Below are 23649 nucleotides of genomic sequence, written 5' to 3'. Positions count from 1 at the left end.
TAAAAGTAGGGAAAAAAAAAAAAGAGTATTCAAATGGCACCTACACTTTTAATCAAAAACTATACTTCATATTTTTTAAAATTTTATCTATTGGAAAATTTGCTTTATGTGTTGACTTAATGTTAAAACTCCGTCATCCATTCATTTTTTCCAAAAATATATTGGAAAACAATAAATTAATGGGACCCTTACCCTAAGGAAAAGTTGGTAACAACGTGGAGGAAGCCACATGGGAGAACAATCCCAACAACTCTTTCCCGAAGATAAGAAGAATAAAAATACCACAACTTCAAAAACGAATATTTCAATTTTTGGAATATTCAATTTATAAATATTTTTTGAAAAATATTACCACAAAAAGTAAAAATAAAAACAAGGCAGATGGATATATATACACGAGTGCTTGGTGTTGTGTGAATCCACAAAAAAACCCAGTATTACTTGCAGACCATCATGGTTGTATGCTTCGTTGAACGCCTCCTTTTTAGCTTTCTTGTGCTTGTAGTGGTATGTGCCAAAGCTGGGCTTGGAAACACTGTGGGGTGCATAGAGAGGGAGAGAGAAGCTCTGCTTCGCTTCAAACATGGCCTTGTGGATGACTATGGCATTTTGTCTTCTTGGGACACAAGAGATTGTTGTCGATGGAGAGGAGTCCAGTGCAGCAACCATACTGGTCAGGTGGTTGGGCTTTATCTTCAAGAAGGTAGTTTGAGAGGTGAGATAAGTTCTTCATTGCTTGAATTGGAGCTCTTAACCCATTTGGATCTCAGCTTTAATGATTTTGAAGGGAGTTCCATACCTCCATTCCTTGCTTCTCTCCCCAAAATCCAATACCTCATTCTCTCTGATGCCAATTTCACTGGACGTCTTCCCAGCCAATTCGGAAATCTTTCCAACTTGCTTTCCCTTGATCTTAGTGGTAATTATCATTTGCATTCTGGAAATCTTGAGTGGCTTTCTCATCTTTCGTCTTTAAGACACCTTGACCTGAATTCTGTTAACCTCAGTAAAGCCATCCACTGGTCAGAAGCAATTAATAAACTCCCTTCTCTCATTCACTTAAACTTACAATACTGTAGCCTCCCTCCCCTCACCACTCCGTCTTTTTCCCCTGTTAATTTCTCTGTCCCTCTTGCCTTCCTTGATCTCTCTTGGAATGATCTCACTTCTTCAATATACCTATGGCTATTCAACTTTACTACCACCCTTGTTCATCTTGATCTCTCTTTGAATGTTGATTTAAATGGTTTGATTCCAGAGGCATTTGGGAACATGAGTTCCCTTGAATATTTTGATCTCTCCTCCAATCAACTTCAGGGTTCAATTCCAGATACAGTTGGGAACATGGCTTCTCTTGAAGAACTCTATCTCCATGACAATAAACTTGAAGGTGAGATTCCAAAATCCTTGAGCAATTTATGCCATTTACAAAAGTTAGCTTTGCAAAGCAACAATCTCAGCGGACAGCTTCCACAAGACTTGCTGGCTTGTGCAAATGACACGTTAGAGATTTTGTATTTATCATATAACCAATTCACAGGATCAGTTCCTGATCTCATTGGATTTTCATCCTTGAGAGTGTTATATCTTGGTTATAATCAGCTAAATGGAACATTGCCTACAAGTATTGGACACCTTACCAAACTTCAATGGTTGGATATTGGTTCAAATTCATTGCAAGGTGTCATCTCTGAGGCTCATCTCTTTCATCTATCTGACTTGCACACTTTAGACTTATCCTCCAACTCTCTCACTTTCAACATGAGCTTGGAGTGGGTTCCTCCTTTTCAGCTATTTTCTCTAGCATTAACCTCCTGCCAATTGGGACCTCATTTTCCTAGTTGGCTTCGAACTCAAAAGCAGTTGAAAGACCTTGATATCTCCAATTCTGACATTTCAGATGTCATCCCAAACTGGTTTTGGAATTTAACTTCCCCTATTTATACCTTTAATATTTCCAACAATCAGATCATAGGGAACTTACCCAATTTATCATCAAAATTTGATCAGCCTCTTTACATAGATATGAGCTCAAATTATTTGGAGGGTTCAATACCACAACTTCCTTCTGACCTCGCATTGTTGGATCTCTCCAATAACAAGTTTTCAGGGTCCATTTCCTTATTGTGTACAGTTTCTAAGTCATATCTGGTGTATCTTGACCTCTCAAACAACTTGTTATCAGGAGAGCTGCCTCATTGTCAGAAACAATGGAAAAGCTTGACAGTTCTAAATTTGGAAAATAATCAATTTTATGGGAAAATTCCAAAATCATTTGGCTCCATGCAATCGATTCAAACTCTACATTTACGCAACAACAATTTGATCGGAGAATTGCCTTCATCTTTAAAGAAATGCAAAAGTTTGAGCTTTATTGATTTGGCAAAAAATAGGTTATCCGGAAAAATACCCCCATGGATAGGAGGAAACCTTCCAAATTTGATGGTTCTAAACCTACGATCTAATAATTTCAGTGGAAGTATAAGTTTAGAGCTATGTCAATTGAAAAAAATTCAAATATTGGACCTCTCTAGTAACAATATCTTGGGTAGTATACCAAGATGTTTTAGCAATTTCACTGCCATGACTAAGAAAGGGAATTTGACCATTGCATATAATTATGATTCACTTCATAATTCATTTTTGAGTGATGCACCTTGGTCCTATGTTGATAGCGAATTGGTTAAATGGAAAGGAAGAGAATTTGAGTATAAGAATACTCTTGGATTAGTAAAGAGTATTGATCTTTCAAGCAACAAACTAATTGGGGAGATTCCAAAAGAAGTAACAGATCTTCTAGAATTGGTTTCATTGAACTTTTCAAGAAACAATTTGACTGGATCGATCCCTACAACAATTGGTCAATTGAAATCATTAGACATTCTTGATTTGTCTCAAAATCAACTTATTGGTGAAATTCCAAGTGGCCTTTCAGAAATAGATCGTTTGAGTACCTTAGACCTCTCTAACAACAACTTGTCTGGTAAGATTCCACGAGGTACTCAACTTCAAAGTTTCAATACTTCTTCTTATGAGGGAAATCCTACACTTTGTGGACCGCCTCTTTTGAAAAAGTGCCCAGGAGATAAAGTAGAAGGAACTCCCAATGCTTATAGCTATGAAGACGACATTCAACAAGATGGAAATGACATGTGGTTTTATGTTAGCATTGCTCTTGGATTCATAGTTGGATTTTGGGGAGTGTGTGGAACTCTACTACTCAACAATTCATGGAGATATGCATATTTCCAATTTTTGAATAAAATAAAAGATTGGCTCTATGTGACTACAACAATAAATATGGCTCGACTATGGAGGAGTCTTCAAAGTTAAATGGTACAACTCTTTCTCTCTCTCTCTCTCTCTCTCTCTCTCTCTCTCTCTCTCTCTCTCTCTCTCTCTCTCTCTCTCTCTCTCTCTCTCTCTCTCTCCACCTTTTTCTTGTTTATAAAAAACATTACTAGCTTATTCCTGAATGGTAATGATTATAAAAGAAAAGTAGGTTTTTACTAGAATTTTTCATATTACTTCTTTTAGTTAATTAATTATTAACCTTCTATATTATTTTGATAAGCTAAAATTTATGAATGAAAAAATCACCTAATGTTAGATCCGAGGTGATTGTCTTTATTCCTAAGTGGAAAATCTTGGATATTTTAATATACTAATTAGCCATAACATTGACCTTTTGTATTATTTTACATTTTCTTACAAAACCGTCCCTCTTATAATGTTGAATGCAATTTCTTTAATTTTATTCAAATACATAACAATATTTAAGGTACCATTTTAAGCATAAACCAAAGAGTACTTGTCTAGTTCTTAAAACAAGAATGCTAATGAAAATTTCCTTCCGCGCAACTATTTAAAAAGATTTTTTTTTCAAATTGGTAAATATTATCGTTTACTTTGTGTTTTAGGAATTCAACACCCCTTCATCTCATATTTTAGCATGTTGTGGAGTATTATCAAACGTGGAAGAAATGGATGCTTGGATCTCAGTAACTCTATCCTCTCAACTCCTCATTCTATGATTATCGTTGGAGTGTAATAAGTTTCTTACTTTATTTTGATGATTATATATATTCTTAATATACTTATTTTATCTTTTGTCTAGATATTTGTGGGCATATCAACTTATTCTTCCTTATATATAATGCATTTTCATGTTTTAGGACTCATTCATTATCTTGATTTTATTCCCCATAACAATATTCTAAAAAGATATCAAAGAATATTAGTGTAAAATATTTTAACTTAAAATATTTCTCTCAAAAACCAATTGGTTTTCTTCATGAAGGTTAAAACAAAATAAAAGACAACACTATATATATCATTAACTTGTTGATAATCTAATTATAATTCTCCCTATTTTTTCTCTCTAAAAAGACAAAGAACTCTTATAAATGTGAAACTCATTCTTCATGGTCTCCAAATCTTTCTCATAGGAAGTTGTTTCACTGATGCTTGGATAAATATCTCATTCTCATCAATTTTGTTGATTCCTAATTAGCTCACATTTCTTCTTGCTATGCCCTCCCTTTTGTCCACTAGTAGGCTTAGATGGTGTACGTCCCTATTAGGAAAATCACCTTACCAATAACAACAAGACCAACCACTTGCCTAACTCTATTTTGGGTAATAGACAAACTATCCCTTTACAATTATTATAGGATGACCTTGGATCCATGATATAGGGGTGACCCCATCTTTATCCCATCAGAACATGAAGTTCCTAACAAATTCAGGAACCTATGTGATATGAGGGACTAGGTAAAGATGGGAGCATATTGTGACAGCTGCCAGAGGAACAAGAGAAAGAAAAAGGTGAAGGTAGGAGAGCTTAAGCCCCATTCATCTCCACAAAGGTCTATAAATGTTTGTAAAGCACATTTTAATCACACATAGCCATGGGGTCTCTCCCATAGCAATGCTATTATTTATACATCTTGAGAACAATTTCAGAATTGATGGAAAACATGGTAGAGTAAAACTAGGAATATGATGCTTCTTATAAAAGCTCTATTTTCACTTGTGCAAAAAATTCTTTTATGTTTAATAAAATTTTACAATACAAATATTACCTTTTAAAAATTGTAACTTTGACTTTAAAATCAAAAGGCAAAAACCTACGCAAATGAAACCTTAATATAAATCCATTAATAATATCATTATAGTTATTATACTTTTGAAATAACTAATAATAAGTAATTTAGATATAAAATTTTAAGCACTAGAAAGACTTAGGATATTAGTAAGATTTCCTTCGGCTACATGGATTTTAGAATCCAAGAAGCCTGGTTTGTAAAATTAAATTACTACATTTTTAGTGTTCCACAAACACTAAGAGAGCTTTTGATGGTGCTTCTATTCAAATTGTATTTAGTGGATGTGTTTTTTTTTTTAAAAAGGTTTTTGAAAAAATCACCTATTAAGTGTTTCTCTAAGAAGCATTACAAGTTATTTTTCAACTTTTTAAAAGTGTTTTTAAAATTTTTCCAACACCATAACAAATTTCACATTTTACTACCATAATTTTCTTCGGCACAAATAAATTTTATGGAAAAAAAAGAAGATTTTTGCAACAATATTTATTTTTATTGCAAAAAGGATTTTTTTTAAAGATGAAATTCGTACTCATCAAAAAATATTATATATAACTATATTTTATATTCACAGCGGCAAATAATTTTCCATAAGAATTTTGTATTCATTTAATCATAATGGTTTTTTTCTATTTTGTTTTCTTCTCTCTCTCTATATATATACACATAAAAGAGGGAGAGATATGAAGTGCTCAAGTTCTCTTAGCTAATTCTAGGGCTTATCTACCTTCTTAATTGTTCCATTGATCAATTTTTCGTTTTGATTTTTCAGTAACCAAATAGATTTTGTAGAAGAAAATCTCAACTGTATATATGTACTCGTTTTCTTTTATTTATGCGTTTGTTCTTGTCTGGTATTATTAATTCATCTACGGGGTAAAATTTGGGTTTCGTGCTCTTTGTTTGGTTGTTAAGAAATTGTAAGAAACATGAATGAAAATTTTGAGATGCTTTGCTGGGGTTTGTGCCGCGAAAGCTGCAATCAAGGAGTGTTTATGTTGCAAGAGTTGGAAAAACAGGAATTGGAGGAGGCTAGGTTCACGATTGATGTGAATCTAATGGGGACATTTCATTTGATTAAGGCTCCTTTGTCGAGAATGAAGCATTGGAAAGAAGCGTGGACCAACGTTGATCGACATTATATCATCGTAGGCCAGTCAGGTACCGTGTACTTGAATAAGTGTGATGTGTTTTCAGAAATACTTTTTCAAAAGTTCAACGTATTGCCTTTTGCTCTGAACTTTCGTTTTGTTATTCTATGAATTTTTTCAGCACTAGAAATGAATATTACCGCCTAAATTTAAAATGGAATGCTTAGAAATTGACTTATTTGACATTCAAAGCACATTAATTTTTTGCTCTTGGATGTTAAATTTCAATGGTTATTAGGATTCCAAAACAACTCTCTATCTATTGGTTTTTCATTTGGAGTCATGATTTTTTTTATAGGTGGGCATTTATGGTTACATAGCTTACACGACTAGCAAGTTTAGCCTCAAGGGATTGGCAAAAGCTTTGCAACAGGAGGTCATTGTAGACAACATTTATGTCTCACTTATATTTCCTCTAGAAACAGAAACTCCAAGGGTTGAAGCAAGGTTTTTGAATCTTTACTTTCTCTGCTTTGCTATGAATTTTATAATCTCAATTTTCGAGCCTGCTATTGACCTTTCCTAGTGATAGCGGAGAAACTAGGGAGTTATTGTGCTAAAACATTGATATTATTGACCCTTTTGCCTTTTATTTTGAAGATTTGAATGTTCTCTATTTATCTAAACAAAACTCTAATAATAGTGATCAAAGAATTAATAAAATTTGGCATGAAAATATGTAATTTCTATGAATGTATGACATGGTAAGACCGTGTTACTCTAAATATGTAATTGCTTTCTTATTCTCCTAATTGGTTGCTAAATTGAGGAAAAGAAAAGGATAAATATTAGGGCTATTTAATATATTGTTGTGTTGGAGAGAAAAAAATAAAAATCTCAAGTATGCTTAACCAGATGACCTTAGCAATACTCAATAGATTTTATTATTTCTTTGCTTGGGACCAAACCTATGGACACATAAAGTTTCAATTTTCGTATTACCTTTTTATTGTTCCTCTTGTTTTCCTGCCATATATTAATATGATTGACTTTGGTAAATAATTGTGCTCTAAACTCAAAAACTGTTTTGGAAGATTTAAATGTTGTCATTGCAAATTTGACTTTAAGGGAAATGAAATTTGGCTGGCAAATTGATGATTGTAGCATAATTGGATTCTTTGGAGCAACATTTGGGAGTGCAAGTGGTGTTGGTGGTGGTGGCAGTTTTGTTACTATATTAAAATGTAAGAAACAGACATATCCATCTGGTAGGAGTTCTGTTAAAGATCTATAATTCATTCTAACCAAATTCAGAAACCTCATTGGGACAGGGGTTAGGAAGTGGTAAAAATAAAGGAAAGGATAAAAAGAAATATTTTAAAAATACCACCAATCCAGCCTGTTGTTTAAGTTGACTCAATACTGGATTTTGCATATTTCAAGCACTGGGTTTGAGACCATTGTCACATATTTTCTAGTATCTACCGATTTTTTTAGAATAAAAAGAGAATTGATTTACTACACTAACATGCCAGCATCTTTGTGAGCTGAGTTCATGACTTTTAAGGGACCTCAATTCTTTGAACCTTGAATAGGAAGCTTAGCAACCATTACTTCTCTGAGACAATTGTCCTTGATTTAGCTTTAAGAACTGTTTTATCTAATTAATAAATAGCTAGCTGAAGACAAGGGATATCTCTTTGCAAATCTCATTTACATGGTTATATGAAACTGCTCTCTTATAAATGAGGAAGCCATAAATTCTATTTGTTGGTCATGCATGGTTATGGGTGCAGTAGGCTCAACTGTTTACTATAATCTTAAGCTAAGGCATCCTACACTTGATATGCCTATCATTTACTATGATTTGGCGCTGCTCTTCCAACCAATGCTCATGATGGGCATTGGCATCGGGGTTGTTTTTAATGTTGCATTTACTGACTCGATGGTTACAATTCTACTAATTGTTCTCTTCTTAGGTAATTAGATGAATTTCAATTCTTCTATATATATATATCTGAGACTCCAGGAGTGCCCATGTGTGGACCCGCATTTTTCACGTGCGTCCCCACTCGATCGGCGAGACTCGCTTTTTATTTGTGAAAAATAATTTTTGGAAAAGTTGGAGTCGCCACTTATTTTATTTTTATTTTAAAGGGAAAATAAAACAAGAAAGAAAAACCCTAAAATGTGACTCCATAATTTTTGGAAAAAAGGCATGTCTTTGAAAAAAACCCGAGTCTTGGTCCGGGGATCAGGTTACTTATTGGGAAGGTACCTCTAGGAGGTAGCACCCCTTTAAGCCCTATAAAGGTCTCTACTAACAAAGTTAAGGGAAGTGTGGCCATCAATCAGTTAATTATGGATACCTAAGTAGGCTAGGTGATTTCAAATATTGCATGCCTAACAAGAAAACAAACCATAAGAGAGAATCAAAGTGCGTACCTGAACGACTTCTCAAGCGCTATCATAAAACATAAGAGTTAGTGTAGAAATGTAGCGCACAACATTTGTTTTATTCAAGCAAATCAGGCATATATCAAGACACCCAAGAATCACGTCGAATATGGATATGGTCATCAATGGCATACAAGTCCATAGAGTTCTAGAAAATAGATGAGAAGAGAGCGTACCTGGATAGCAAGCTAGTACTCCTCTATGGGAATCAAGAGCATCTCAACAATATATACGAAACAAATTCATGTATATCATCAAGAAGAATAAAAAATCAACATATCAAGCAAACAATATTGAAGAAGGTATCATGAATGTTGGACCCCCACCAAAGTCCATATTACTTTTGCATGAATCGATTCAATGAATTCCATTGTTTGGAATCATGAAGTTTGTTCATGCTTGTGAAAAATCAAGAAGATAAAAAAAAATGGTTGAAAGTCAAAGAAAATAGTGAAAGTGCATGCCGAGAGGAAAAATGGCAGCAAGGATTATTGAAGATGGATTTTTCAATGCTGAGAATATTTAGTTGAAAAATGATTCAAAATTCAATGTAAAACAATAAATTCCCAATCAAAGAAGCGAAGAGAGGAGGAGGTGTGTGTAGCAAGATAGCCATGAGGGACTGGAGCTTGGGAGGTTTAGCTGTTGCTAGATTGCTGATGGTTGTATGAAGAGGCCTCTGTACATTGCTGGCATGTCTAGAGTAGAGCTGGCCATATTTATTTCAGAGCATGTGCTCACTTGCTGCCACTCATTCTCAAGTTTCAAATCTTCACTCAGAAGTTCATCTGATTCATCAATTTTCTTATAGTTCACTTATGGATTTTTCTGTAGTTCAGAATCTGAGTTTTCTAGCTCATTGCGAACTTCATCTTTTGCCCTTTCAATAGTATTAACTGGTCTTCTTTAGCTCGCATGGGAAAATTCACTGATGTAGCTTTTCGAATAAATACACGGACTGTTGCAACATCTCCAAGCTGTACGTGTGTTCCACTTATGTGAAATCCTTTGCATAGCTTTCTCTGGTTGAAACACTTGAGTCAATCTAGAATTGAATTGCTGAATGGGAGTCTGATATGAGCATGAAGGAGGCCGCTGTCCAGCACATAAACTTTCTGGCGTATTCAATGAGCCATCAAATCCAATAGCTGAGTCTGAATATTCATCATTTAATCCACCATCTTCTTCAAATGAAGGAAGCTCCATTGATTCTGGTTTGAATCTAACCTTTGCACTGATTTTATCCATGTGCTCATTGACAGTTTCTTCGGATGATAATGCCTCTCCTCTAATTTACTAACACAGTCTTTGTAGTCAATTTTCAAAACATTGTCGCTATTCACATTATTGCCAGGGTCAAGAAATGATAGGAGATTCATAAACTCCAACGTGCTCTCCTTTATCTAACCATTATAAAGAAGAAGCCTTAAATCAGCCACAAGTATCTTATATTCTGCAAAATGTGATGAAATTCTGGGGCGTTGACATTCATCAATTATGACAGCTTCCCATTTTGATTCATATTTCCATTCACCCTGTCATTGACATTGAAAATTGGGTGTGTAATCTTTACAAGGGCAGTAGGTGGTATATTGGCAAAATGGTCATAGTCAAGAAGGTGAGCTGTCACTTCTCTAAACCTGTCCCCTCAACCCTTATTAAACGTTTCAGGCCTGATTGCCCAAGGGTTTTCCCCTTTCCCAAAACAACCTCATTCCATTTAAAATTGTGCTCCTCATTTTCCGAAGGCTATATCCGCGTGCCCAAATGTTTGGAATACATAATTCTGGTCAGAATGTCTCTACTGACAGCTGCAGAATCTGAACCAAGCCATTTCGAATCTCTTAGTGCGTAAGTTACATCTCCAATGCATCCATGCGTGGTATTGAAAGGTGGCAGCCTTCAAGTTCTGAATGTTGCGGCTGTCTTCGAATTTGGGATGGTGCGTAGCGTAAGTGGATGCAGCCCATGAAGAAACCTGTGCATGGAGTCCATTAGTGCTCGCAACTTCTTAAAAAAAATCCTGGGGTTCCTCTAGAAAGCGGACTATGCATGTACGTGTGTTCTCTGAAAATCAAAACTGTGCGTGGACTTCTTCATGCGGCTGTGAAGACTTCCCGAGGTGGCGTGTTTCTGTTAGTGCGTGGTCCCCATGGGAGTGCAGGCCGCCCCTCAATCCATGCTCTTGGATTTCAAGTGTCCGTCCAAAGTGGCAACATGAGATGTTTGTTTCTCTCAAAGTAGGTTCAGATTTTTGTTTCTCTATATTAATGATGCGACTGTTCCTCAGAAAATCCTCACTTGGTACCCTCTCCTCCATATTCAGGTACGGAGCAATGAACCCTCAAAGATTCTTTGGGGTCAAGCTTAAGAGACTGAACGTGAATACCAGAGATTCTGAGCTATGACATTGCGTTTAAGTGTTTTGGAAAGTGACTTTAGAAAAGACTTCAAGGCGGAATTCTGAACTGCAATGTAATGTGCATGACAGCCTTGGAAGTCTCATCAGAAAAAGTTCAAATTTCTTCCATTGGAGGCCTCAAATTCAACTTCTTGATTCGTCAAAGAGGGTACCCTCATCACTAGAGCTTTCCATTACACTTTGAGAATTTTCTAGTCCGTATTAACTTTGAAATTTTTCTGATCCAGATTTTAGTCCAAGAGATGCAGGCCTTTGATGGTCGAACTTCCTTTTTATCTCAAGTAATTCACGAACATAAATTATGGGAATATCACCAGGCTGAACCATAGTACCAGCTTCGCTGTCTTGTGAAGAGAGGACCCCGAGTCCACAAACTTGAAGGAGAAAGAGAGCACATAAGTCACTTTCCATTGTAACTCCTGACAATATTGTTGATTTTTGAATTCAGAAGGGGTGTCATCAGATTGAATGCGTCTGCTCCCATGTATGACCCACCACTTCGATTTTGTTGACAAGCGCCAATAACAACTGAAATCCAACTCTCTGAGTCTTTACATCATGCTGTCCACAAGCATCCTTCAGAAACCTAATCAGTGGTTCAATAAAATTCTTAGATGATAGCGAATGCCAAAGTTGATCATCACCCTTCAAGTCTTTTTCTGCATCTTCGATCACCTGACATTTAGGACTTCTGTGGATGTGTATCAAGTTCAGATAAAAACTTCAAATCTGTCTCAGGTTTATCCGCATACCATGACATCTGCGAGATTCATTACTAGTCTTCACGGAAATCAAATTTAAGCCATCTCTGATATTAATGCATGATGAGCCTGAACTGTGACGATTATCTAAAGATTCAAGTAATATACTGTTGATATCTACTGCAACTCTTTGAGAACTGAGGCCTCAGAATTACTTGTGCATGGTTTTTTATCAAATGATACTTGCAAAGAATCACTGCCAGGCCTTACCACAGAATCTAATTGCTGTACTGAAATTATTCAGGTTGAAATTTATGGCTTCTCCATTGTCAATGTACCTGATATCTAAGAAGATAGCAAGGTGCTCTATTGCAAGAACACAGCTGGCTGATTGTCCCGTGAAGCACTCGTTATCTGATCCAAGCACTCGTTCAGCATCTCCAGAAACACTTTACCCTTCTTTGACGTTCTTGAAGTGTGTTTCCCAAGCATACAGCTTCAGGATTTTTATGTTTAGAAGTGATTCTGTAATAGCCTTCAGCTTCCATAACCAGAATTTTATCGACTTCGAAGAGAAACTCCACTTGATGAGCCACCAGAATTATAGTTTTATGAGCAAGAGCAGCTATGACTTTTTCATTGAGAGGAATTGCAGCTTTGGGGGAAGGCCAATGCAATCTTCAATTCCTGCATGACTAAGGATAATAGGCTTCTCCTTTGATATTAGACTAACAGTTACGGATGAGGATCTATCACTGACTGCAAATTAGGATAAAATGGACTTCCTGAAGCGATATACGTTGCTGCTGTTGCATACTGAGGAGGGGTGAGCCTAGGAGACTGCATCATAGATTGTACCTCAACTGAAGGGAACTTGGAGAGTGCATGGGGAAGTTTTTCCATGTCATTATAAGAGTGGTTCATTCCCTGAGAGATCTTTATGTGGAGGTAATGCGATTAAATAGTTCATCCATTGCTGTAGCCTCATTAAGTCTTCTTGGTGACTCTAAAATTCAGCTTACTAGTAACCAGATGGAACACACATTCTTCTGGTTCAGGCATTCGTTTCTGGTCAGATTCTAGCGCCTATCTTGAGACCCCATTATTCCAAGACCGAATTCATAGCCCGACGTAACCTTTCCTAAGAAGTTGGAGACATTGTTTCTTTGGTAGAAAAGCTTTCAAGACCGTGCTGAGGCTCTGAATGTTGATAGCTTTCCATTACAATTGACGTGAGTTCCTCATCAGTAGTGTCATAAGAGTGACTTCATGAGAAGTTTCTTACTGTATCAGAATCAATAGCATTAGGGGCTGCTTCATCACTTTTGCAGGCAGACATTCATCTTTAAGAACCAAACAGCTAGGGAGCATCATCATAAACTAACTCATTAACAAGAAGTGGACTTCCTGACACATCAGGTAAGTAGATCTTAGATTTATGTTCATGAAACTGAACTTCAGCCAGATATTACACCTAACATGTCATCAGGCTTCAAGAGCTCCTGAATTCCGAGTTTCAAAAAATAATTCCTTGAAAACTGCTAAATCAACTGGTATGACACGTATATAGAAGCTGAATGGTGGAGATCATTAAGGACAACCTCATCAGCAGTTGCGAATCCATCTCCCACTCAAATCCATCGACACTCTTCTAGGACAGTTTGACAGGCTGCCATTTGCATTCAATCTGCATTTCGACAAACTGAGAATGCGTACATGATACATCTGTTCTGTTTTAACATCAGTAGCACATCTCAATCATCTTCTTGTGGAGGTCAATGGCAGAATTCACAACTTTTAAGGATCACCCATCTTCTAGTGCAATCTATCTGTCATAAGAGGAATAAATTGTCTTGCCCATAATTCAATCAAATAATTTAGAATACGCAACTTTGGCCAGGCATCTCCGCTAACAGTGGCAAAGTCTGGACCAAGCCGTTTCGAAACCAGATACCTCTTGGTCACTAATTAAACCATGCCTCCTTCTACTTGGTGACCTCGGTGAAGACATTCCACCAGAACCAATGCCGGTAGCAACCTTTTCTGAAACCATACTGTTAAGAGATCCTTCCACTCTATTGTTTTCCAATGAAATATTAGTCCCACTGGAACAAGGCTTCGTACTAAAAGTTTGCACGGTTTCAAGACCAGAAGCTGTCATTTTCTCCTTATCCTGTTTTGGGATCTTTATCACGTAAGGATGGGTCGGCGACAACATTTGGCAAGCAGTCTAGTTTTACAGGTTCCTCATTGAGTTTTTCAGCTGTGAACTTGAATCATCCATATTAGGCAGTGTAATTTTCCTAAGCTCTCTGTTTCCAAGTATCAAACACAAATTTCTATCAGAAATAACCGTGGGGTTTAAAGTGCCATAATTGCCTTGGTTACTAGTGAATTGGATTTGAAGAAACATCAAGTTCTACTGGACTCTTTTCTCTCTCGTCTACCATTCCATAATCCAAATATTCGAGGAGATCTTTAACTCTATATTGACTGATACTGCACAAACGAGAAGCCCCAAATCTTATATTCTGATCTTGCATTTATTATCAATAGAATCTGTCATTGTTGAGACAAGTGAAAGCCTGCTAGGATTCCAGCCAGAATTCCACGAATAGAGAAACCCAATCTGATTCAACAATCTGCAATCATGTGCCAAACCCACAAACAGCCCACATTCTACACAGCCTTCGTAAAGTTTCTACCTTTCATGAAATACTCAATGCCTCGTGGTCTCCGTAGCCCAAACGCCAAAGGAGGGAAGAGAAATAAATACATAGAAGCAGAAGACAAGAAAATATAATCAAAAGAAAGCAGGAGAGATACAGACGGGTGAATAGGCAAGCACAATTCATTGTTTTCAAAAGGGCTTAAAAAGAAACAGGTAGGGACTCCAGAGAATAAGAGAAGGGGTCTTGGATATCGATATCAACGACAATCCCACACATCAGCATTAAAATAGAGATTAAAGACTAAAAAAATAGAAACCAAAACATAGCATGTTCACGCTTAATATATTCGACAAGAGAAAAATCAGTCCTAATTCTCCACAACAATCAATAAGATGAATCGGGCTCGCAGAATAATATTCAGGATCATATAAAGATGAGAGTATGTGAATTTCCCGTGACCATACCTGGAAGAGCCAATCTTTGAGGAGAATTGCTCAGCTTCCAACGAGAAGGATGCGTGCTGTCAGTCCCTCTCTCTATACTTCCCCTCAAGACGATCTCCCAAAAATCTTCAGAATTTCCCCTCAATCCTCCAATCCGTGCTCCTTCTCCTTGCAGAATATTTTGTTTCCTTATTTTTTAGTCTTCTCCTTCAAAAGCAAATCTTCCCAATTTCAAATTCCCCTCCAAAACCTTCCAAGGAGAGTCCCACCTTCCTTAAACTCCAATGGTAATTTTCCTTGCAAAAACATGAAATTTTTGAAGTTAAATAATTGAATGAATAGATAAGTAAGTAAATAAATTAGGAAATGGTAAAAAAATAAAATAAATGAATAAATAAATAAATAAATAAATAAACAAATAAATACAAAAATGGGCCCCACAAGCTATGCAACCACACAAGTCATACAAGTCATACAAGTCACGCTAAAAATGTCTTAATGGGCCAAGTGTGCCTAAGTAGGCCTAGAGCGGTGCCTAAAGGCCAAGTGTATCTAAAAGCTATCCTAAAAATGAATGAAAAGTCTAAGTCTAAAATAGGGCTGCCAGGGGTCACAATAAGGGATCAAATAATCCCTCAACCAAAGTCTCCAAGGTGACTCAGAAAAAGGTAAGTGGTGAGTAGTACTGGGCCACCAAGGAACTACTGTGGAGCACTGAAAACAACTTAAGACATGTGTTAAAGGGACAAAATTGAGGGTCTACAAATATGCCCCTCTTCGGTATAGATCACGAGTGTAGAGAATGTGAGTAGAAATACGAGTAATGAGCAGAATGAAGTGAACTATACCGAAGAATTAAAGAAGGACCAGAGATTTTGTCCTAACACATGAAGAGGTAAGATCAAAAGATGGGGTCTCAATGACATGGATGGGACAACTCTATGTGGGGGGAAATGACAATAAAGAGAGAAGGCATGTGACGAGTAGCACAAAGATGGAAAGAGGTGAAAATGATGATTTAAAGTCATGGACGATATGAATGACTCTGGATCATGGACAAGGTGAACGACTCTGGATCTAGAATAGGATAAAAGACTCTGGGTCATGAGCTCAGGGCTCTAATTGGAAAGAATGACTCTGGGTCAAGATGGAAAATGACTCTAGGTCGAGAACTCTGGGCTCTAAAAAGAATGACTCTAGGTCAAAATGGAAAACAAATCTAGGTCGAGAGCTCCAGGCTCTAAATAGGAAAGAATGACTCTCGGTCAAAGTGGAAAGTGACTCTGGGTCGAGAACTCTGGGCTCTAAAAAGAATGACTCTGGGTCAAAATGGAAAATGACTCTGGGTCGAGAGCTCTGGGCTTTAAAAAGAATGACTCTAGGTCAAAATGGAAAATGACTCTGGGTCGAGAGCTCCGAGCTCTAAATAGGAAAGAATGACTCTGGGTCAAAATGAAAAATGACTCTGGGTCGAGAACTCTGGGCTCTAAAAAGAATGACTCTGGGTCAAGAGCTCTAGGCTCTAAATAGGAAAGAATGACTCTGGGTTAAAATGGAAAATGACTCTGGGTCGAGAACTCTGGGCTCTAAAAAGAATGACTCTGGGTCAAAATGGAAAATGACTCTAGGTCGAGAGCCTTAGGCTCTAAATAGAAAAGAAATGACTCTAGGTCATAAATGGAAAACAACTCTGGGTCGAGAGCTCCAGGCTCTAAATAGGAAAGAATGACTCTGGGTCAAAATGGAAAATGACTCTGGGTCGAGAGCTCTAGGCTCTAAATAGGAAATAATGACTCTGGGTCGAAATGGAAAATGACTCTGGGTCGAGAGCTCCGGGCTCTAAGTAGGAAAGAATGACTCTGGGTCAAAATGGAAAAAATGACTCTGGGTCGAGAGCTCCGGGCTCTAAATAGGAAAGAATGACTCTGGGTCAAAATGGAAAATGACTCTGGGTCGAGAGCTCAGGGCTCTAAATAGATAGCCGATCAGGATACTTTCCGACTCAAGGTGTCGGGTCAAGGCCACTCACAAGTGGCTAGAATGATGAAAACGAAACATCTCAGGGATGTGAATGATGCAAATGACTCTGGGTCGTGAGCTCAGGGCTCGGGGTGCTATGAATGACTCTGGGTCGAGATGGAAAATGACTCTGGGTCGATGAATAGCTCAGGGCTATGAGCTCCGGGCTCTATGACTGATCGGCTAGAAGGAGAATGCGATACGCAAACTCCAGGTCAAACCACTCATGGGCGACCAAATGATGAAAGCTCAGCTAAGAGCTAGAAAGACTCCGGGTCTATAGGAAATGATAGCTCAGGGCTAGCGGGCTCAGGGCCTAAGGGAAAAAAGATAGCTCAAGGCTATAAGACTCAGGGTCTAGAAGGAATGGATAGCTCATGGCTACGAGGCTCAGGGCCTAGAAGGATAATAGAGAAGGTCAACTCGAAAGTGGACATGAAATGAATTGGCTCAAGCATGTACTCAAATGTCAAGGGTCGGACTACTGAAACCAAGAAGGGAAATATCCCCAGTATCCAGGGTGCTCACACTGCTGAACAACCAGTAAACCAATCATCTGCTAAAACAATGGGTCTGAAACTGATGCATCGTGACAAAACCTCTGAAAGGTCTAAACTGAAGGAACCTCTATGTCTGAAAAACTGCTCTGTCGATGAATCTCAAAGGTAAATCTCAAGAGTGTATATCATGGCTCATCTAAAGTAAACCTCAAAGTGCATAAAATGCTGCTCATATGATAATCCAATCTGCAAGGTAACAATGACGAAACAAATCTGTCTCATGAACATCTGGCTAAGATCCACCCACGCTCCTCGGGTGAACCTGATGCGATCCATCTCTATCTCAACAAATCTATGTAGGGAGGCCCTGATACAGTCGATCATCGAAAGCTCTGAGCTAGTACTCAATCTAAAACCAAATTGGCCACTGTCTCAATCTCAAGGATACTCAAAGAACATGGGGGACTATGCCCCAGTATAAGATCTGATGTCAAAGTCGTGAGGCGAACAAAAACATGATCATCCATCCTCGTACCACTGCCCAAACAAATCTCGCAAAGGAAGGGGAATATGCCCCATATGGATATCGGATGTCGAAGTCGTGAGGCAAACAAACTAACATGATCATCCATCCGTACCGTATACATAACAGATAAGAATCTCGGAGGAAGGGGGGAATATGCCCCAGTGTGAATATATGATGCACAACCAAAGGATGAATCCAACATCATCAGTAACTGTCTCAGCTCAATAATAATCCGCTAAGAAGTCAGAATGATGTATCGACCAATGCCTCAAGGGAGACACTCTAAATCTAATCTCAAATGAATAGCCAAAATGATGAGAAATGTGGTAATCTCAAAAGTAGAAACATGTCTCTGATGAATCCCTAACTGAATCTGATAGGAATCTGGTAACCTCAAAATGGGGGAATATGCCCCAGTATGCCAGATCTATATGCTGCACTGAAAACTGTCTCCAACTCAATAATAATCCACTAGTCTATCTCATAAATACTCTGCAAGTGGAACCTATAATCATGAAAACCATCAATGAGTTCAACGATGCTCCACTAGAACTGATATCATCTCAACATACTCCACTAGGGATCTCTGATCGGTGAAAATGCCCAGACTCAAAGAAAGTGCTCCACTAGGGGCTCATCTCAACCAAATGAAAGGGAAATATGCCCCAGTAAGATAATTGATGCACAGTAGAATGAAAATCTGGATAGCATCAAATATCATCCATAAAATGAAGCAATCATCCACATCCATCACCAAATCACCTCCAAGCATCAAAGGAGCATCTCCCAGAAGAAGAGACATGACAACATCTATATATTAACCAAATCCCAAACACCAGCCTAAGTAGAGGCTGTCAAAGATAACATCTGATCTCATGGTCTCAGAGTGGTCTTAAGACACGGGACGTAACGTAGGTCAGGGTGATAGGGTGAAAGAAATGAAGGGAAACTAGGCTCAAATACCAATGATCAAACCCATACCCTCGTGTACAAGATGTAATGCATAGAAAAATCTCATGAGCCATGGACCTAAAGGTAACCAAAGGAAATGTGGATGGCGAAATGAGAGAAAGATGAGTAGTCAAACCATCAATGAAATATGTGAATGATGTGAAAAAGGTATCGAATAAAAAAAAAAACGTGTATCAATATGTAGGGAATAGATAAAAGGTGGAATGAATATCTGGAAAGAGGTAATGGGATACAAAAGAAGGCAATGAGAAAGTAGAATAGATGATGATCAACCCATGTTAGTACAATAAAAGAAAGTCATATCACCAATGATGGAATGATGAGTTAGACAATGATCCGGAGACCCTAGTAAAAAGATTACTCATCTCTCATACCCAATACATATCAACCATGATCCGATAAACATAGGATACCATAGAACTCTCACATGAACCCTCAACACTCCAAATGCATAACGAGAGTGGCTCAAGGAGTGAAAACTCGTATAAAAAAATCTCACAAGAACCCACAACGACAAATATACCCAATAAATGAACCTCAAAAGGTGGCATAAATGCCCAATGGAACGAGATACCATACATGAGCATATTATTGCGCTTTTCTTTTCTTTTCTTTTCTTTTCTTTTTCTGATTTTTGATTGATTTTTTTTTTTTTTTTTTTTTTTTTTTTTTTTTTTTTTTTTTTTTTTTTTTTTTGCGCATGCTCTGATCATCAATAAATCAAACTCCAATGGGAAAAATATAAGGAATGAACAAACTCTCTCAAATCACTAGTGAATACATGAACCCCATCCCATGAGATAATCTCTCAGACTAAAATCTCCGAATCAATGCCAAATAATGGGATGGATGGAGTGATATGACTGCCCTCTTTTGCACCAAGATGTGAAGAATCATCAACCCAAGAAATAGAATGGATAAGATGAAGCAAATAATGATAAACGCAAGAAAGAGAATGAAAATGTAATGATAGTGAAATAGAACAAACGAGGCGATAAGGGGACGGTAACAAGAATGAAAAGATAGGCCTATAAGTCTAAAGCTCATGAGACTTTCCTAGCAAAGCATGCATATACATCAAAGGGCCCAACCGAGTGTAGAAATGGTAATCAAAGCTATAAGAAAGAAATAAGGCTATAATATACCATGTGAGGCTCAATGGGCTAGCAACGGTTTAATATATCAATAAAGGTGATAAGGTGTAAGGCTAACCGAAATGATGGCCACCCATCCTGCGACCATGGTCTCAAATGTAATACTTCTTCAACTAATCCACATTGGTGGGGTTTGAGAACTGGTCTCTATCCAGATACATCAATCATATTTCCTCTCTGGGGTCAACTCTCTAATGACAAGTGGTGTACTCCAAGTAAGTCCATAGGGTCTCCTGGAACAGATGAATCTCCATGACCATAACCGGGCTAATATCGTCCTCAAACATATCATCAACATAAGCGGGATACCCCAACATAAATAAACTGAATCTCTTCTGAACTCTCAACAATGAAGATCTCAAGCATATCAAGAGAGTGAACTATCTCTAGCTAATATGTGCCAAGCATCCAACTATCATCCAATACGTCCATCTCATGCTCGTCATGAAGAAAATCATGTCAATCAAATCTCCCATCTGAGAAAAACTAACGTCCTCTATAAGAACTCTCATCTGATAACTTTGACTCATAATCCACTCAACTCATCATTGTCGAAGTCACCCTCACAATGTCACTGGCTAACTGGGTGGTGGGGGTGGGTGGTAATGAATCATACGACATCTCATCCTGAACTGGATGCTATCTATCTCACTGTCCATCAATCCTCTGGCTCAAACCTGCTAATGTCTCGTGAATAGAGTCATGGTGACTGTAATTCGATCAACTATAACATGCTGAAGATCCATACCTGACTGCTTTGAAACCTGATCAATTATCTCCAACTCTAATCTAAGAAGTCGAATCTAAACTGAAGTGAATAACCTCCTATAAGGTACAAAGGCACGAAAAGATAAATGGCATGAAGGAAACTCAGAAAATGCGGAAACACACTAATCACAATGCAGAAAAGGTGGCCCAACTGAAACTCAAACATGTACCAATCTCTGAGCACACCAAAAGAGACCATGAAGAGGATAACTGAACCCAATTATGACCAAGGCAGCTCTGAAGCTCCACGGATGCACCCACGTGTAGGAGTGAATTCTTAATTGGGTCTAGGTTAGCCTACAAGGTTAAGGTGGCTCTATAAGATAAAATGGGTGGTCAAAGGATCCCTAGCAGAAGCGATCGTACCCTCCGGTGGTACGCAACCCTCTGCACGCCTCCAAGGAGACGGGGTGCTTCCATGCAAGGTGGTCATCACCTCCACACATGCACTTCCTCGCGTTCCCAGGGGGTTTCTTAATGGTGAAGGCTCTCCCATCTCTCAACACTCAAGGATAATCTAAAGTGCACAATGGAGGATGTGGGTGCATCCGAAAAACTAGATCTAAAGTGAGATAGTGAACGAAGACAAGCAATCATACGACATGCAAGAGAAAGGGTTGTCATGCAACAGCAGTCATACCAAGCAGAAAAGTATCAAACAATCAAAGTCCTATCTAGCATATGTGAGAGTGAATCATGCTGAAGTGAGCAAACAATCAAGTGATCATTCAAACATCATGCGAAGCAATAAATATCAAACAAACAAAGTCCTATCTAACATATGTGAGAGTGAATCATGCTAAAGTGAGCAAAACAATCAAGTGATCATCCAAGGCAATCAAACATGTTAAGATAGCAAAACCAAACAAGCAAGCAATCGAATCACCTTGCCTAAAAAAGAGGTACCCACTAATCGACCAATTAAACGCCACATTTTCCTAATAGTGTTCAAGTTTGATCCTCAAAATCCCAGTGGAGTCGCCAATTTGTGGACCCGCATTTTTCACGTGCGTCCCCACTCGATCGGCGAGACTCGCTTTTTATTTGTGAAAAATTAATTTTAGAAAAGTTGGAGTCGCCACTTATTTTATTTTATTTTAAAGGGAAAATAAAAAGAAAGAAAAACCCTAAAAGTGACTCCATATTTTTGGAAAAAGCATGTCTTTGGAAAAAACCCGAGTCTTGGTCCGGGGATCAGGTTACTTATTGGGAAGGTCCTCTAGGAGGTAGCACCCCTTTAAGCCCTAAAAGGTCTCTACTAACAAGTTAAGGGAATGTGGCCATCATCAGTTAATTATGGATACCTAAGTAGGCTAGGTGATTTCAATATTGCATGCCTAACAGAAAAAAACCATAAGGGAATCAAGTGCGTACCTGAACGACTCTCTCAAGCGCTATCATAAACATAAGAGTTAGTGTAGAAATGTAGCGCACAACATTTGTTTTATTCAAGCAAATCAGGCATATATCAAGACACCAGAATCACGTCGAATATGGATATGGTCATCAATGGCATACAAGTCCATAGAGTTCTAGAAAATAGATGAGAAGAGAGCGTACCTGGATAGCAAGCTAGTACTCCTCTATGGAATCAAGAGCATCTCAACAATATACGAAACAAATTCATGTATATCATCAAGAAGAATAAAAAATCAACATATCAAGCAAACAATATTGAAGAAGGTATCATGAATGTTGGACCCCCCACCAAAGTCCATATTACTTTTGCATGAATCGATTCAATGAATTCCATTGTTTGGAATCATGAAGTTTGTTCATGCTTGTGAAAAATCAAGAAGATAAAAAAAAATGGTTGAAAGTCAAAGAAAATAGTGAAAGTGCATGCCGAGAGGAAAAATGGCAGCAAAGGATTATTGAAGATGGATTTTTCAATGCTGAGAATATTTAGTTGAAAAATGATTCAAAAATTCAATGTAAAACAATAAATTCCCAATCAAAGAAGCGAAGAGAGGAGGAGGTGTGTGTAGCAAGATAGCCATGAGGGACTGGAGCTTGGGAGGTTTAGCTGTTGCTAGATTGCTGATGGTTGTATGAAGAGGCCTCTGTACATTGCTGGCATGTCTAGAGTAGAGCTGGCCATATTTATTTCAGAGCATGTGCTCACTTGCTGCCACTCATTCTCAAGTTTCAAATCTTCACTCAGAAGTTCATCTGATTCATCAATTTTCTTATAGTTCACTTTTGGATTTTTCTGTAGTTCAGAATCTGAGTTTTCTAGCTCATTGCGAACTTCATCTTTTGCCCTTTCAATAGTATTAACTGGTCTTCTTTAGCTCGCATGGGAAAATTCACTGATGTAGCTTTTCGAATAAATACACGGACTGTTGCAACATCTCCAAGCTGTACGTGTGTTCCACTTATGTGAAATCCTTTGCATAGCTTTCTCTGGTTGAAACACTTGAGTCAATCTAGAATTGAATTGCTGAATGGGAGTCTGATATGAGCATGAAGGAGGCCGCTGTCCAGCACATAAACTTTCTGGCGTATTCAATGAGCCATCAAATCCAATAGCTGAGTCTGAATATTCATCATTTAATCCACCATCTTCTTCAAATGAAGGAAGCTCCATTGATTCTGGTTTGAATCTAACCTTTGCACTGATTTTATCCATGTGCTCATTGACAGTTTCTTCGGATGATAATGCCTCTCCTCTAATTTACTAACACAGTCTTTGTAGTCAATTTTCAAAACATTGTCGCTATTCACATTATTGCCAGGGTCAAGAAATGATAGGAGATTCATAAACTCCAACGTGCTCTCCTTTATCTAACCATTATAAAGAAGAAGCCTTAAATCAG

General features: G+C 37.8%; 2 protein-coding genes across 6 annotated transcripts in view; both read left to right on the top strand.

Moving 5' to 3' along the window:
- Window positions 1-23649, top strand: part of LOC117933528 — an 81356-nt gene that overhangs the window by 46938 nt on the left and 10769 nt on the right. Inside the window, exon 1 of one of the 4 annotated variants that reach the window (XR_004654304.1) lies at window positions 5785-6266. The exons of the other annotated variants lie outside the window; for them this stretch is intronic. The gene's annotated coding sequence lies outside the window, so the exon portion shown is untranslated. Of the gene's footprint in view, window positions 1-5784; window positions 6267-23649 lie in introns of those variants that run through there. 4 annotated transcript variants of the gene reach the window in all.
- Window positions 438-4118, top strand: LOC117933527 (receptor-like protein EIX2). Of its 2 annotated transcripts, XM_034854916.1 has the most exons (3): window positions 438-715; window positions 1259-3336; window positions 3921-4118. In XM_034854916.1, exons 1-2 carry the CDS (start codon window positions 454-456, stop codon window positions 3331-3333), a joined length of 2337 nt encoding a protein of 778 aa, XP_034710807.1. In that variant the 5' UTR covers window positions 438-453; the 3' UTR covers window positions 3334-3336; window positions 3921-4118. The 2 variants fall into 2 exon arrangements, with proteins under 2 accessions (XP_034710807.1, XP_034710806.1); XM_034854915.1 differs by having other exon boundaries at window positions 438-3336.

The sequence above is a fragment of the Vitis riparia genome, chromosome 16 (assembly GCF_004353265.1).
Source record: "Vitis riparia cultivar Riparia Gloire de Montpellier isolate 1030 chromosome 16, EGFV_Vit.rip_1.0, whole genome shotgun sequence".
In the NCBI taxonomy this organism is placed as follows: domain Eukaryota; kingdom Viridiplantae; phylum Streptophyta; class Magnoliopsida; order Vitales; family Vitaceae; genus Vitis; species Vitis riparia.
The sequence above is the reverse complement of the archived record's forward strand: the minus strand, read 5'-3'. Positions and strand labels throughout refer to the sequence as shown.

What these genes read in the sequence shown, in the direction of transcription:
- LOC117933527 (XM_034854915.1), top strand. Translation starts at nt 454, where the DNA reads ATGGTTGTATGCTTCGTTGAACGCCTCCTTTTTAGCTTTCTTGTGCTT.